Source organism: Myotis brandtii, unplaced genomic scaffold (assembly GCF_000412655.1).
Source record: "Myotis brandtii unplaced genomic scaffold, ASM41265v1 scaffold703, whole genome shotgun sequence".
Taxonomy (NCBI): Eukaryota; Metazoa; Chordata; class Mammalia; order Chiroptera; family Vespertilionidae; genus Myotis; species Myotis brandtii.
Window position 1 is genome coordinate 513,743 of NW_005370760.1, and position 15,256 is coordinate 528,998.

Here is a 15,256-nt window from a genome sequence, read left to right on the forward strand (position 1 = left end):
GATTTAATTAAAAAATATATATATATTTTAAAAAGAAAAAAGAAAGGTGGGGGGAGTGAGAGAGAGAAACATCAGTGTGAGAGAAAAACATCAATAGGCTGCCTCCTGTATGCACCCCAACTGGGGACCCAACTGGCAACCCAGGCATGTACCCTGACTAGGAATTAAGCCGGCAACCTTTCAGTGCATAGAACAATGCTCCACCCACTGAGCAACACTGGCCAGGATGATTTTACTTTAAATGACATTTATTCATGCCTCATTTAAATGAAATTTAATAAGAGATCTGTGAAATACTGGAACCCAGATAACATTTTAACAAAACAAGAATTTCAATGGATTAAAGATGGAGGCAGAGGAGGTAGAAGTTACACTCACCTCCTCCCAGGACCAAACTGGATTTACAACTAAAATATAGAACAATCAACCTGAATAACCAATTGAAGACTAGCTGAACAAAAGTCTTATAACCAATGATTTACAGAAGAAGCCACATCTAGACTGGTAGAAAGTATGGAGGCATGAAAAGGCTGGCCCTGCACTCATGTGTGGTGGTTGAAAATCTGGAGAGATATCATAGCTTCAAAGGACCCCCCTGAGGAGTGAAGGGTCTTAACCCCATGCTGGGCTCCCCAACACTGAGCACCAACCAGTATTGGGGAAAAGGAGTCCACACAGCATCTGACTGGGAAAACCTGTGAGGATTCTGTCTGCCAAGGAGAGACAGGAGTTGGCTAAAAACTCAGGTGCTCTTTTAAAGGGCCAATGCATAAAATCTCATTCACAGCCACCTCACCCCAGGCTCTGGCAGGAGGGAGGGCAGTGGCTCAAAGTGAATGGGACTCATCCAGACACAGACTGGGTTGTGTGGCTCTGAGGAGAGGGCTGAAGGGACATCCACCCAGTCTCCTCTTCCACATCATCCACAGATGCCATATTTCCCTTCCATACAGCAGCAGCCTGGAATAATGCAATAGCCCCACCCTCCCAAATGCCTGTGGCCCTGCCCTGCTGAGGTCTGAGCCCTGTGGAGGAGTCAGCTGGCTGCAGCCAGCCTGGGCCTGTGGTGCAGACTTTCTTGGAGGGATCCTAAGGAGGTCCCACCTTGCTGAGTTTGCACCTTGCAAGGGCCATGTTTCCCACATGCCTCCACCATTCCTGTGCAAATTCCTCCCTCCACATATCCAAATCTTCATCTGTTTGAGCCTGATGAACTCTGCTGACCTCAGCCTGAGGCTCCAAGACCCCTCCCACAACAAAGGTTCCCAAGGGCCTAGGCGGTTGTTGCCTGGCCTTGGTGTACACTAGACTTTTGCTGGGTGGCTTGAAACCCAACACTGGCACTGAGTTTAAATCTCTATCAACCTGGTGAACACCTCTCACCCCTATCTGATGGCTCACTGAGATTCTATCTCATGCAACTTGTACCACCAGGAATTCTTCAGTGACTGAACCTAGTGGCAGCTGAAAGGTGGAGACAAATCTTGGGGTGCTTTGGGCCTTTTGCTGACCTGCCCAAACTTGGTGCTGATGGAAGCAAACTTTGGAATGCAGCTTGGCCCTTCCTATATGCACCCCAGCATCAGAGGCAGGTACCTGTTTGAAGCTACCTATAGATCACTTTGTAGCTCCAAACAGGTAGCCCAGGGATGGACGTGGGTACCTTCTGACATTGACCTGCATGGAAGTCCCTCCCAAGAGGCCCCAGAAACAACACACACATCAGAACATGACCCAGTTAGCACATCCAAAGGGCTATCTCTGAAGGCACCAGACTCTGCTGAGGGTAATTCCACTTCTCACACACAGCAGCTCATATACTGTGGTCAGGATCAATCCTCACAATCAGCCAGCCTGAGTGTCAACTCCATCCACAAACAGGCCAGCAACAATCAAGACTCAACTACGACAGGAGGGCACAAATAACCCACAAAAGGGATATTCCTGGAGCACCTAACTCAGGTGATTAGGGAGCTGTGCCACTAAGCTCCACAAGATACCTATTACATAAGGCAACCCTACCAATACTGGGAGATATAGCAGATCTACCTAATACAAAGAAACAAATACAGAGAGGCAGCCAAATGGAAAGATTAAAAAAAAAAAAAAAAGCCCCAAATGAAAGAACAAGAGAAAAAAAAACAACCACCAAAAAAGAATTATATGAAGGTGATCAATCTACCAGATACAGAGTTCAAAACTATGGTTATAAGGATTCTCAAGGAACTTAGAAAAAAACAGATGAGTTCAGTGAGAACTCCAACAAAGAGATAGTAAGCATAAAAAAGAACCAGTCAGAAATAAAGAACACTCTATCTGAAGTGGAGAATACACTAGAAGGAATCAATAGCCAATTAGAGGAAGCAGAGGATTAAATCAGCAATTGGGAAGATAAGGCAGCAGAATATATCCAATGAGAGCAGCAAAATGAAAAAAGAATATTTTTAAAATGAGGATACTTTAAGGAACCTTTGGGAAACATCAGGTGTAACAACATTCGCATCATAGGATTACTAAAAGAAGAAAGAGAGCAAGGGATTAAGAACATATTTGAAGAAATAATGACTGAAAATTTCCCTTACCTAGTGAAGGAAAAAGCTACACAAGTCCTGGAAGTGCAGAGTCCCAATCAAGATGAACCAAGAAAGACCCACACCAAGACATATCATAATTAAAATGGCATGTGGTACATTTACACAATGTAATACTATGTAACTGAAAAAAGAAAAAAAAGAATTCTTACCATTTGCAACAGCATGGATGGACCTGGAGAGTATTATGCTAAGTGAAATAAGCCAGTCAGAGAAAGATAAGCATCACAAGATCTCACTCATATATAGAATCTAATGAATAAAATATACTGATGAAAATAGATCCAGAGACATAGAAGCACAGAACAGACTGTTGAACCTCAGAGGGAAGGCAGGGAAGGGTAGGTGGGTGGGAAGAGATTAACCAAAGAACTTGTATGCATATATGCATATAACCCATGGTGTCACTGATAACAGGGTGGTGAAGGCCTGGGGCAGGGGTGGGGGCAGGCTAGAAGAGCTCAATAGGGGGAAAAGGGGGACATATGTAATACTTTCAACAATAAAGATTTTTTAAAAATTAAAATGGCAAAGGTTAAAGACAAAGAGAGAATCTTAAAAGCAGCAAGAGAAAGACAGTTAGTTACTTACAAGGAAGCTCCCATAAGACTGTCAGCTGATTTCTTCACAGAAACTTTGCAAGCCAGAAGGAAGTGGCAAGAAATATTAAGAGAGATGAAAAACAAGGACCTACAATCAAGAATACTCTACCCAGACAAGAAAAAGCAAAGGAGTTCATTCCTATCAAGTCAGTATTATAAGAAACTAGAGGCCCGATGCACGAAATTCGTACAAGAGTAGGCCTTCCTTCCCCCACCTGCCAGCACTGGCTTCCCTCTGGCACCCGGGACCTGGTCTTCCCTCAGGCTGCTGGCAGGCACCTGGGACCCAGGCTTCCAAGCTCTAATCACCGGCAGGCACCCAGGACCCGGGTTTCCCTTGCAGCCCCAGCTTCATCCGGCAGGTCGACTGGAAGGACGTCTGGTCTAATTAGCATATTATGCTTTTATTATTAGAGATGTTAAAGGGCCCGGCAGGCGTGGCTCAGTGGTTGAGCATCAACCTATGAACCAGAATTGAGCATCGACCTATGAACCAGAAGGTCACGGTTTGATTCCTGGTCAGGGATCATGCCTGGGTTGTGGGCTTGATATCCAGTGGAGGGCATGCAAGAGGCAGCCAATCAGTGATTCATTCTCCCTTCCTGTCTGAAATCAATAAAAATATATTTATGCAAACAAACAAACAAGGAATGTTAAAGGGACTTCTTTAGGAAGAAGAAAAGATCAAAAATATAAATAATAAAATGGCAATCACTGCATATCTATCAATAGTTTTTACATGTTAATGGATTAAATGCTCATATCAAAAGATACAGGTTGGCTGAATAGATAAGAAAGCAATACCTATATATATTTTATCTATAATAGACTCACTTCAAATTGAAGATACACAGACTAAAAGTAAAGAGAAGGAAAAGGTATTTTATGCAAATAGAAATCTGAAAAAAGCTGAAGGAGCAATACGTACAACAGATGTAGATTTTAAAACAAAGGCTATAACAAGACACAGAAAGACCCAGAAATTCCAGTTCTGGGTATTTATCCAAAGAAACGAAAAAAACGTATTTGAAAATATATATGCATCCATATGTTCACTAATGCACTGCTTACAATAGCCAAGATAAGGAAGCAACCTAAATGTCCATCGGTAGATGAATGCATAAAGAAGATGTAGTACATATACACAATGGAATATTACTCGGTGATAAAAAAAAATCCTACCATTTGCAATGGATGGACATAGAGCTTTTTATGCTAAGTTAAATAAGTGAACCAGAGAAAGACTAATATCATATGGTTTCACTTGTATGTGCAATCTAAAAATCAAAATAAATTAACCAAAACAGAAACAAGCTCATAGATACAAAAAACAAATTGATGGTTGCCAAATGGAAGGGGGTTGAGGAGTTGGGTGAAAAAATTAAGTAGTACAAATTTCCAATAATAAAAACAGTCATGAGGATGTAAAATACAGCATAGGGAATATAGTCAACTAGAGGCCTGGTGCACGAATTCGTGCATGGGTGGGGTCTGGCCAGCCAGCCCCGGGGCCGAGGGGGAGGGGCCAAAGGAGGTTGGCCAGCCAGTGTGCATCATAGCGACCGGTCATTCTGGTCGCTTGGCTTTTATATATATAGATAATATTGTAATAACTATGTATTGTGCCAAATGGGTACTAGACTTATTGGAGTGATCTTTTCATAAGTTATACAAATATCTAATCAATATGTTGTACACCTAAAACTAATACTGTATGTCAACTGTAATTGAAAAAAATATATTTAAAAAAAAATGCCCGGCCTGCATGGCTCAGTGGTTGCACATCGACCTATGAACCAGGAGGTCATGTTTGATTCCAGGTCTGGGCACATGCACAGGCTGTGGGCTCAATCCCCAGTAGGAGGCGTGCAAGAGGCGGCCGGTCAATGATTCCCTCTCATGATTGATGTCTCTATCTCTTTCTCCCTTTCTCTCTGAAATCAATAAAAATATAATAAATAAATACTCTACTTTCCACAAAACATTAAAACTCAATTTGGCCACCTTCTTTGCCACTTTACAGCAAGGATCACCTATCCTCCAATGTCCAATAGCATGTTCCCCATCTCTGTCTAAGGTCTCATTTCACAAGTAGCTTTAATATTCATGTTTCTAATGACATTCTGCTTATGTAAACTCCAAGATTACAGAAGTCTTCTCTACAATTCCACTCTTTTCTTGCTGGGTCCTCACCAGAATTGCCTTTAACACTATTTCTACTTATCATCTCTTTCAGGCAATCTAGGGTTTTTCCAATATGAGCCTCAAACTCTTCTCCCACTACCCTGTTCAAAAGCTGCTTCCGCATCTTTAGGTATTTATTACAGCAGCACTCCCCTTCCCAGTACCAAAATCTATGTTAGTCTCTGGGCTGCCATAACAAAATGCCATAGGTGGTCTGTGGACCACTGGTGGTCCGTGAGGTCCGAAAGGTTGGCGACTGCTGTGTTAGAAGGCTCAAAGGGACATTGGTCTTCATGCTGGAATATGCTTTCCGTTAGCGCACACACAGGCTTTCTCTAAGCAAGCCTAGGAACCCAACAGCATTAGGGAACAGATTCCTAGATCACTAACTTTCATTTCTCTCTCTTAAAACTGACTTGCCCAAGGATACACCAAGTGTACAGGTTCTCTTTCCTTGTTACTCTTCTCCCACTCTGGGAGGGGAAGGAAGACGAGTCACCTACCCTTACCAAGTTTGTTGTTCCAAGGTGAAGAACCTCTGAGAAGGCAAGTAAAGGGACTTATTCCAATTTTTGGTTTTAAAAAAGTAAATAACTCTAATGACAGGCTAATATCTTAGGTGGTTTACAATTTCTGCTTTTACCAAACTGAAGGAATTGGAAGGCTCATTTAAGTAATTTTTACTGATAGATGACTATGTGATTTTAACATATAATTTTAAAAGCATTTAAAGACTCACTGGGATGACACTATTACAATAAGTCTTGGAAATTCATGTACTTACATGAGTGTGTTCTCTTAGCTCTCATGTTAAAAGAATCTCCTCCCAACCCCTAAGACTCTTCACTCTTCATTTTTCTCTGCTCTGTTATTTTAACGCTTCTGTAGTATTTGTAATTTGCATTTGTATCTAATTTCCTTACAGAAACAGGATATAAATGATGAAAAGATTTGAGACCTACATTGACTTCAGGAGGTATTTTCCTCTTTGACTTTAATAGATACAACTCCTCGTGGTGGGGAAACCCTTTCTACCTGCTCTTGTAGAACCTCAGTACGGCCACCCACACCAAGTTATTGGTTGTACATTATCCACTTTGTACAAAGGAGAAGAGACAACCTTGATGATCATGATCCCTGTGGTGTGCCATACAGTGTCACATGGTGTCTGGTCTGGCAGTTGAGAGAACCACCAACCAATAAAGTCAGCATTTCTTAAACCTTGCACCCAAATGTCCTTCTCCTTTATGGTCTGAATGACAATTATTTTTGTAGCTGTTTCCATTTGAAATATAATCAAGAATTTTATTTTTATTACTATCAAAGACTTCTTTATACTTTTCTTAGTTTTTATAATAGAGAGTTACAGACACAGGAAGGAGTTTCATAGGTCAGCAGCAGGAATGAGCTCTGCAACAAAAGACCCAAAGAACATCAACAAGTATGCTTCACAAGAGCCATAAAACGGGGTGCCCAGAAAGTCAGTAAATAAGGCACGGGTACCCCAACCTGGAGAGAAATCCATGTGATACCCCACAAAGTAGTAGTAATAGGCACCGTGAAGATCCTGCATCCCCAGGATTATTTGGTTCAGGGAAATGGCTGTGGATTAGGACACAGCTGGGAACCTCCTCCAGCCTAAAGCTTCCTCAAGAAAGCCAAACAAATAATGTGAAAAAAATTTTAGCATGAGCAGTGTCAAAAGTTACTATAAACCTTAAGCAACTGTAAGTAGTTCATCCTGATTGTTTTCCAAAACAGCTCCTTCCTCCTAAGAGGCTCTGAATCCAGACCCCAGATATCCCAGGGAATAGACCTACAGGTCTCCTGCTAACAGTCCTTACCTAAATCTGAGGATTGAACCATAAGAGAAATCTTAAGGCTGTCCTAAGAGCCCTGGGGTGCCCTCCCCCGCAGGATTTATGGTATTTCCACTCAGCTGTGGGCACTTGAGCCCAGCTGGGGAGAACATGCCATCTTAACAAGATGCATGACAGGCGTCAGGGACAGAATGCCCCTTTTAAACAACTGAACCTATACGAATGACAAAGCAGTGAAAGTTTTCACTCTGCAACTAAAAAGAGCCTGGCTGGCTAGGCTCAGTGGTTGAGCATCAACCTATGAACCAGAAGGTCACGGTTAGATTCCTGGTCAGGGTACATGCCCAGGTTGGGGACTCAATCCCCAGCGTGGGGCGTGCCTGAGGCAGCTGATCAATGATTCTCTCTCATCATTGATGTTTCTATATCTTTCTCCCTCCCTCTCCCTTCCTCTCTGAAATCAGTATTTAAAAAAAAGAAACAATATTTTAATTCTTCTGCTCTTTCTGTGGCCCACAAAAGAATGGTGCAGGACATTAACTCTGTGTTATCAGTCTGCAGTGGGATACAACTCAAATGTAAACTGCCACAGACTGCAGAAGGCACTGTTCTACACCTTTCTAAAGAAAGTAAAGAAAAGCTTTGCCAGTACCTATTCATGATCCAGTGAAAAGAAATACAGGTTTTTACATATAATATTCCACAACCGTGCCTTCACTGTATATCATCAGCTCCCAAAAGACTTTCAGTCAAATTCATTCATTCTACACTGTAAAGACAATCTCCTTCCTAAGCAGTTCCACTGCTCTCCCCTCCAACATACACACACATACTCACATGTCCTCCACTGTGATGTCTTTCAGGATCTGGCAGTAATCCACATTCCACACAGCCTGGTCATCCCACACCTTGGAGGCCAGCAGAATCGCACCGAGAACAATTCGTTTCCAGTTGGCGGGACAGATATCTATCTCTGCATATGTTAAAAGTCTTTCAAGGTATACCTGGAAGATAAGAAAATGTCAGAGATAAGCAACTTGACTTGTTTTCTCTCACATACTAGCATACATAAAAAAATTCTAAAATTGTCTGATTACATTTCACCAGCCTTTAAACAGGGATTTATTACCTGATCATATTTATTTTAAAAAAGTCAAGAGCTCAAATAGTCTAATGTGTAATGCACACATTCTGTAATTGGGCTGTGTGGATGTACTGGGTCTTAAAAGACACCAAGCCAGGAACAAACTCCAGGAGCCTTAGGTTAAATTTCTCACTCTATCAACTATGATATCAATACAAATTTAACAAAACAACAAATGTTTCAGTAAGCAGAGCAAAGAATGTGAAAGAATAAACCTATTGTTTTCTATCTGTAGTTTTTTAATTAAACTTTTGAGGATTTTGTAGATTTACATGCAGTGTTGATAAACCTTTTTGTATCACTGTGGTAAAATATACATAGTATAAAATTTACCATTTAACCATTTTTAAGTGTAAGGCTCTATGGCATTAAGTACATTCACACTGCTGTGAGATCACCACCATCCATCCCCACCTCTAGAACATTTTCATCTTCCCAAATTGAAACTCTGTACAATACAGCATTCCCTTGTCCCAGCCCCTATTAACCATTTTTCTACTTTGTCTCCATGAATTTGATTTCTTTAGGTACCTTATGTAGGTGGAATCATACAGTATTTTTCCTTTTGTGTCTGGCTTATTTCAGTGTGAAGTAGCATCTCACTGTGGTTTGATAAACCACATATTTTCATTAAAATGGGTTGATAAACCCATCTTTAATGAAAAAATTTCAGCTGAAGATAGAAAATAAAACCAAATAAAATAGGATTTATAAACTGGCACAATTTAGTTTGAGGATAGACATCAGAAATATCCATAAAGCCCCACCACTTGAGTTGGGTAACAAGAAATGTCTTTTAAAGTTTCCTTTGGCAAAAATCTGTTATATTTCTCTGAACAATGGAATTCTTTTCTCTATAGTTTATCATTTATAAATTGGAACTGCATCAGAAAGGAACAAATTTAATTATCCCTACTTCTTAAAAAACTTGCTAACACAGATAAAATCTACAGTGTTAAAATTATTCATAGTTTATAATTTCTGTAAAGTCTTAAAATATGCAATTTCTAAAAAGGCATGTGCAGAGAGTAAAATGTTAAATACATAAATAAAATAGAAATTATTTTCTGCTAAATAATACTATTGCTCATAAACGGGATGGGAAAAGTTAAAAAAGGGAAATAATTCACACCTGTTACATCATTAGGACTCTGGGGAGGAGGCTGTACGTCAGGAAGCTCTTGAGTGATTTTGAGAAGTTTGACATGAATGTGGAAGTGGAAAAACATGATAATGCCATAGTTGACTAATATTATACAACAAAAAAGACTACAGGATGAAAACAATAAACGACAGGTATTGTCGAACTTTATTCACTGTTAAATACTGAGCACGCAGCAAGTACCAGGCTCTGTGCTCATCACTGGAGACAAAGTGTGGAGGGGGCAGTGACCCCTCTGGCTACAGAGGGGAGAAGGGGCTGGAAGGGAGTAGAGCTGATGGGAAGAGGCATCAGGAAATGACGAAGCAGTCCTAACAGAGGACCAGTGTTTGACAGTGGAGACTGGCAGTCACATTCCAGAGATTCCTGTGACCCCAACAGCTGTGAAGATGACCTGCTGTGGAAGATCCCAGACTTCCAGGTCACACAGCTGGATGGGTGACACCTTCTGAGACAGGGAACACCAGGTGGGAGAGGTTGGTGAAAAATAATTACAAGGATGACTGTGGATGTTTTCTTTCTGAGATGTCTCAGAGAATGCCATTTAGGCAGCATACATGCAGGTCTGGAGCACAAAGGAAATAGCACTGAGATAGAAATCTGAGAGTCTGTGACACACAGAGTAAGTTGTGGGCATGGATCCAGTGACCTGGGGAAAAGGGGAGAGAAAGAAAAGAAGGGGCCAGGCCTAAACCATGAGAGCTCCTCTTTTTTAAATATCTGGGTAGAGGGTGAAGGGACAAAAAAGGAGAGGGAGGGATAAAGTCTGTTATGTTCTGCTCTTAAGTCTTCTAATAGTTTGGAGAAAAAAATTACAAGGTAAATCTAGGTGTTTTTGAGGCCTGAATTAGGCTTACAATGTTATACAAGGCATCTGAGAAGGAACTAAAGTGGTCTCTTTAACAGTGAAAAATAAAACTAAAGAAGCAAGGCCACTTCAGACAGTGACTATGTGGGTGAAGAGGGGCAGGGGAGGCAGCAGGGGTGAGGTATCTAGAAGGGAGAATGGGGAGAAAGAGGGGCAGAGGTGGAAGAAGAAGAGAAAAGGGAAAGGAAAGGGGGAGGGGAAACTATCTTTAGTGAAAGTAAAACTGAGCAGATCAAGAAAAGTCACAGCATCAGATAGCAGCTCCTCCGTGGAGCCTCCACTGGTTCCCCTGATTCCTAACCCAGAGACACAAGAGTCATAATGCTCCCTTTAAAGCAGCAGAAGTTTCCTATGGCTTCCTTTGCAGTCTGTAACAGCCTCACTGTCTGTTAAACAGGTGCAATGGTGAACACACAGGGAAGTTTGGAGGGGGTTCAGAATCTAGTCTGCCTCTTCTATTAAAATATGGCTTTGCCAAGAAGTGGGTTGGCACTCAACTATTTGCTGAATAAAAAGATATAAAATAATGGTTCATTTGCTCATAAAGGTTATTGCTCTTTTTTCAGGGCTCTATTAAGAAAAAAGCAATTTTTAAATCTTTAAAATCTAGATTTTTATGGCTCTCATACACCAGGTGTTCCCTAGAATGAATAAGGGCACTGTATGCACTAAAAGATAAAGTTAAAATTATGAGAAGAAACTACTAACATATTTAAAATCCCCAAAACAAAATAGCCAATAAAGTGACAACAGTCTACTGGAAAGTAATAAAATAAGAAACCATAACAGGGCAAATCTACCTTGACTTCTCCTCACATTAGTCTGGGTGATCCCTCCACTTGCCACATTGCTGCCTTGGTCTCTCTCCTTAGTAACCATTTATTTGTTCCCTGAGGACAAAGACCACATTTCACTTTGCCCACTGTGTGCCCAGTGTCTAGAATGATGCCAGGGCAGGGCATGGCACGAGTGCTTGCTTAATGGATACATCATCCTGCAGAATGAGTAAGGAACAACATCTACATAGAAGCTCTGGCTCTGGAATACTGATGCAGGTGGGCAGATTTCTTGTGTAAGTGATTCATCTAATAAAATGGCCACAAACAATGGCATCTGAGAAAGGTGACTGCTCTTATAGAAAGGTAGAGTGGAGTTAAATGTGACACTGTTTTGTGAGACAGCTACAGTGGTGAACAGTGAAAGGATCCAGGAGGAAGAGTCCACTCTTTTGTCTGAAGCACAGAAAATGGAAAGACCTTCAACTAAGTTCAGGAGGTCAAACAGCTGGGCACTCTTAACTATATGGACCTGAATGAGAGCTTCCAAATCTCTCACTGAACAGTAATAGTACTTGGGTCATGGCAACCATCAGTGAAATAAAGGAGGTCACTTGAACAGAGCTCAGTAAGCTTTTCAATATTTGGAGATTTTAGTTTTAAATGGCATTTATTATACTAAAACTAATGTTTTTTTGTTTTTTTAAAAAATATATTTTATTGATTTTTTTACAGAGAGGAAGGGAGAGGGATAGAGAGCCAGAAACATCAATGAGAGAGAAACATCGATCAGCTGCCTCCTGCACACCCCCCACTGGGGATGCGCCCGCAACCAGGGTACATGCCCTTGACCGGAATCGAACCTGGGACCCTTGAGTCCGCAGGCCGATGCTCTATCTGCTGAGCCAAACCGGTTAGGGCAAAACTAATGTTTTTTTTTATCATGATTTTTATTTGTATGAAAATCCTAATTCTTCAGGTAAAGATCCAGGCCAGGCCAATTGGAATTGCAGCTGGGACCCAGACTAAATCTTTTACAAAGGTGGGTGACAAACTTTACTCATTCTCCTAGGAGAGAGTCAGAGAATTGTATATAATAAAAGCCTAATATGCAAATCGACCAACCGGTGGAATGAACAGAAGAACGAATGGTTGCTATGACATGCACTGACCACCAGGGGGCAGACGCTCAATGCAGCCCGGAGGCCCCAATTGGCAGTGATGGCAGGGGCGGGGCTGGCGAGCAGGCAGCGCCAGGCCAGCCAAGGTGGGTGCCAGCAGGAGCCCCTCCGATCACCCTGCCAGTCACCCTGCAAAGGGAGGCAACTGGTGGAGGTGGCGACGGGGGGCAGGGCCAGTGAGCGGGCAACACCAGGCCAGACAAGGCGGTGCCAGCAGGGGCCACCCGATCGCCCCGCCGATTGCCCCACAGATCGGTCCCGATTGCTGGCCTAGGGACCCTACCCATGTACGAATTTCGTGAACTGGGCCTCTAGTGTATAATAAAACTGTACTAAGAGCAGGAAACTGAAACTGGGATTAACTAAGCCTCCAGGGTTGCTTTAAAAGCAACAGAAAAAGGAGGCTGTGAAATAATCTTCACCATATGCCCAAGACTCCAACCCTTCATACACACAAGACATGAAAAACTCTCCAGGGCCCACAAAATAGACTCACTGGCTCGGTGCAAACAGGTGACGACTCCACTTTCTTCCTATTTACCTCACACCTTAGCTGATACATATTACTAAGTGTTCTGGATGATATTGAGAATATTTAATGTTTGAGAAAAACCAACAGGCATCCACCATGTCTGATATCCATTAAGGCTAACTAAAGGAATTAGGTATTAAAATACACTCCCCATTACTGAAGAAAGGCAGTTGTTAATTGGGAGATATGGCATTCATAATAAGCTCCAATAATAGCATGCAATTTAGCAAAACTTGCCAGTAAAGGTATATTCAAAGATCAGCTGCAACTTCTTTAGTAAACTCCCTCTTAAGTATTTTAAGTCTCTGCCAAATGAAAGACTATACAATTGATTTTTTTTCTAAATAATATCCTTAGATCACTGCTAATAGGATACTCTTATTCAATTCAATTTTCAGATTTATATTCATGAGAAGAACCCTAAGGAATCTCTAGAAAATACAGGTTAGTGAGCAATTAAAAAGTAACACAGAGTATTCAGTTGACTGCACATGACAAAACTGTTCACAAAGGCATGGGGAAAGAGTAAAATGCAAGCAAACTAGTGGAATCAAAGATTATGGAATCAAAATTCTAATCAAAAGAAAACTCTCATGATGCTGAAATTATTCCAACTCCATTTTAATGAGTAATACTAGGTCATTAATCTTAGAGTCTCTATAACCCAGAGTTTAGCCAACTGGTTTTCACCACTACCTCTTACTTCCTGGCAACTGGAGGAGCACGTGAATGACATATTTGGATTTGAAAGGAATTTTAGAGACAAGTTGGGCAGTGAGGGAATGAAGGGGGCCCATGGGGAAGGAAGACATATATTCACAGAGGATACAGGAATGTTATAAAATAAGGGGAGAACCACGTGAGCAGCAGACACGTGAGCGGCGCGCTCTTATCCAGGGAGCATCAGCCCCGAGAGCAGCCTGCCTTGAGCCTAAGAGGAGCAGTCTCATGTGGCCTGCCCCTGTCCAAGGAGCAGCAGCTGTGTGAGCGGCCCGCTTCCCCGTCCGAGGAGCAGCAACCACGTGAGCAGTCCGACCTGTCCGAGGAGCAGCAGCCACACAAGCAGTCTTCCTACGTCTGAGGAGCGGCAGCCCTGCGAAGCCCGCCCCCATCTGAGGAGCAGCAGCTGCACAAGCATCTTGCCCTTGTCCAAGCAGCAGCAGCCGCACGAGCAGCCTGCCCAATCCAAGGCAGCTGTGTGAGCAGCCCGCCCCTATCCGAGGAGCAGCAGTTCTGCGAGCGGCCCGGCCCCATTCGAGGAGCAGCAGCAGCCCACCCCGGTCTGAGGAGCAGCAGCCACACGAGGAAACCACCCACGTACAAGGAGCGGCAGCCCTGGGCAGCACGCACCGATCCGAGGAGCAGAGCCACAACAGCCTGCACCTGTCCGATGAGCAGCAGCCGGGTGAGTGGCACGCCCCCGTCCGAGGAGGAGGAGCCATGAATGCAGCTCACTCCTGTCCAAAGAGCAGCAGCCTCGCAAGAAGCCCACCCCCATCTGAGGAGCAGCAGACTTGCAATCAACCTGTCCAAGTCCTAGGAGCAGTAGCCCCAAAAGTAGCCCACCACATCAGAGGAACAACAGCAGCGTGCAGCCAGCCCCCATCCAAGGATCAGCAGCCACGTGAGCAGTCCGCCCCCGTTCAAGGAGTAGCAACTGTGTGTGTAGCCTACCCCCATCCAAGGATCAGCAGCCACGTGAGCTGTCCGCCCCAGTTCAAGGAGTAGGAGCTACGTGTGTAGCCCGCCCCCATTCAAGGAACAGCAGCCTCGTGATCAGCACACCCTCTGTCTGAGGAACAGCAGCTGTGTGTGAAGCCTCCCCCCACCAGCCAGAGGAGCCACCACAGCTGTGAACAGCTCCCACCAGAGAAGCTATGCCAACTGAGGAGCAGCTGCTACCACAACCGCCCGAGGAGCTTCCACAGCCCGAGGAGCCACTGAACGACTCAACATCTAGATATATCGGTGAGATCAAACATGGGTAGACAAAGAAACCCCCAAAGGAAAGAAAAGGAGGACTCGCCAGAAAAGCAGCTAAGTGAAACACAGGCATGCAGCATGACAAAAAAAGAGTTCAGATTAAGGGTCCTAAAATGCATAAACAAGATGGAGAAAAAAAATCAACAACTTATGCAAGAATCAAGAAGAAACGGATGAAAAAAACAACAACTTATGTAAGAATCAAAAAGAAACAGATGAAAAAAATCAATAAATTATGTAAGAACCAAGAAGAAATGAAGAGTGATATAGCTGCAATAAAAAACACCATTGAAAGTTTCAACAGTAGATTAGGAGAAGCGGAGGACCGAATTAGTGAATTAGAAGACAGGGAAGCAAAACACACCCAAACTGAACTGCAACTGGAGAAAAAAATTAAAAGACAGGAGGAGAGC

At 42.8% G+C, this 15,256-nt stretch overlaps 1 protein-coding gene across 4 annotated transcripts in view; it reads right to left on the reverse strand.

Moving 5' to 3' along the window:
* Positions 1-15,256, reverse strand: part of CCNY (cyclin Y) — a 123,748-nt gene that overhangs the window by 12,379 nt on the left and 96,113 nt on the right. For all 4 annotated transcript variants that reach the window (XM_014529992.1, XM_005882304.2, XM_014529990.1 and 1 more), the window contains one exon: positions 8,035-8,201. In XM_014529992.1, coding sequence (XP_014385478.1) covers positions 8,035-8,201 — 167 coding nt within the window. The remainder of the gene's footprint in view (positions 1-8,034; positions 8,202-15,256) is intronic.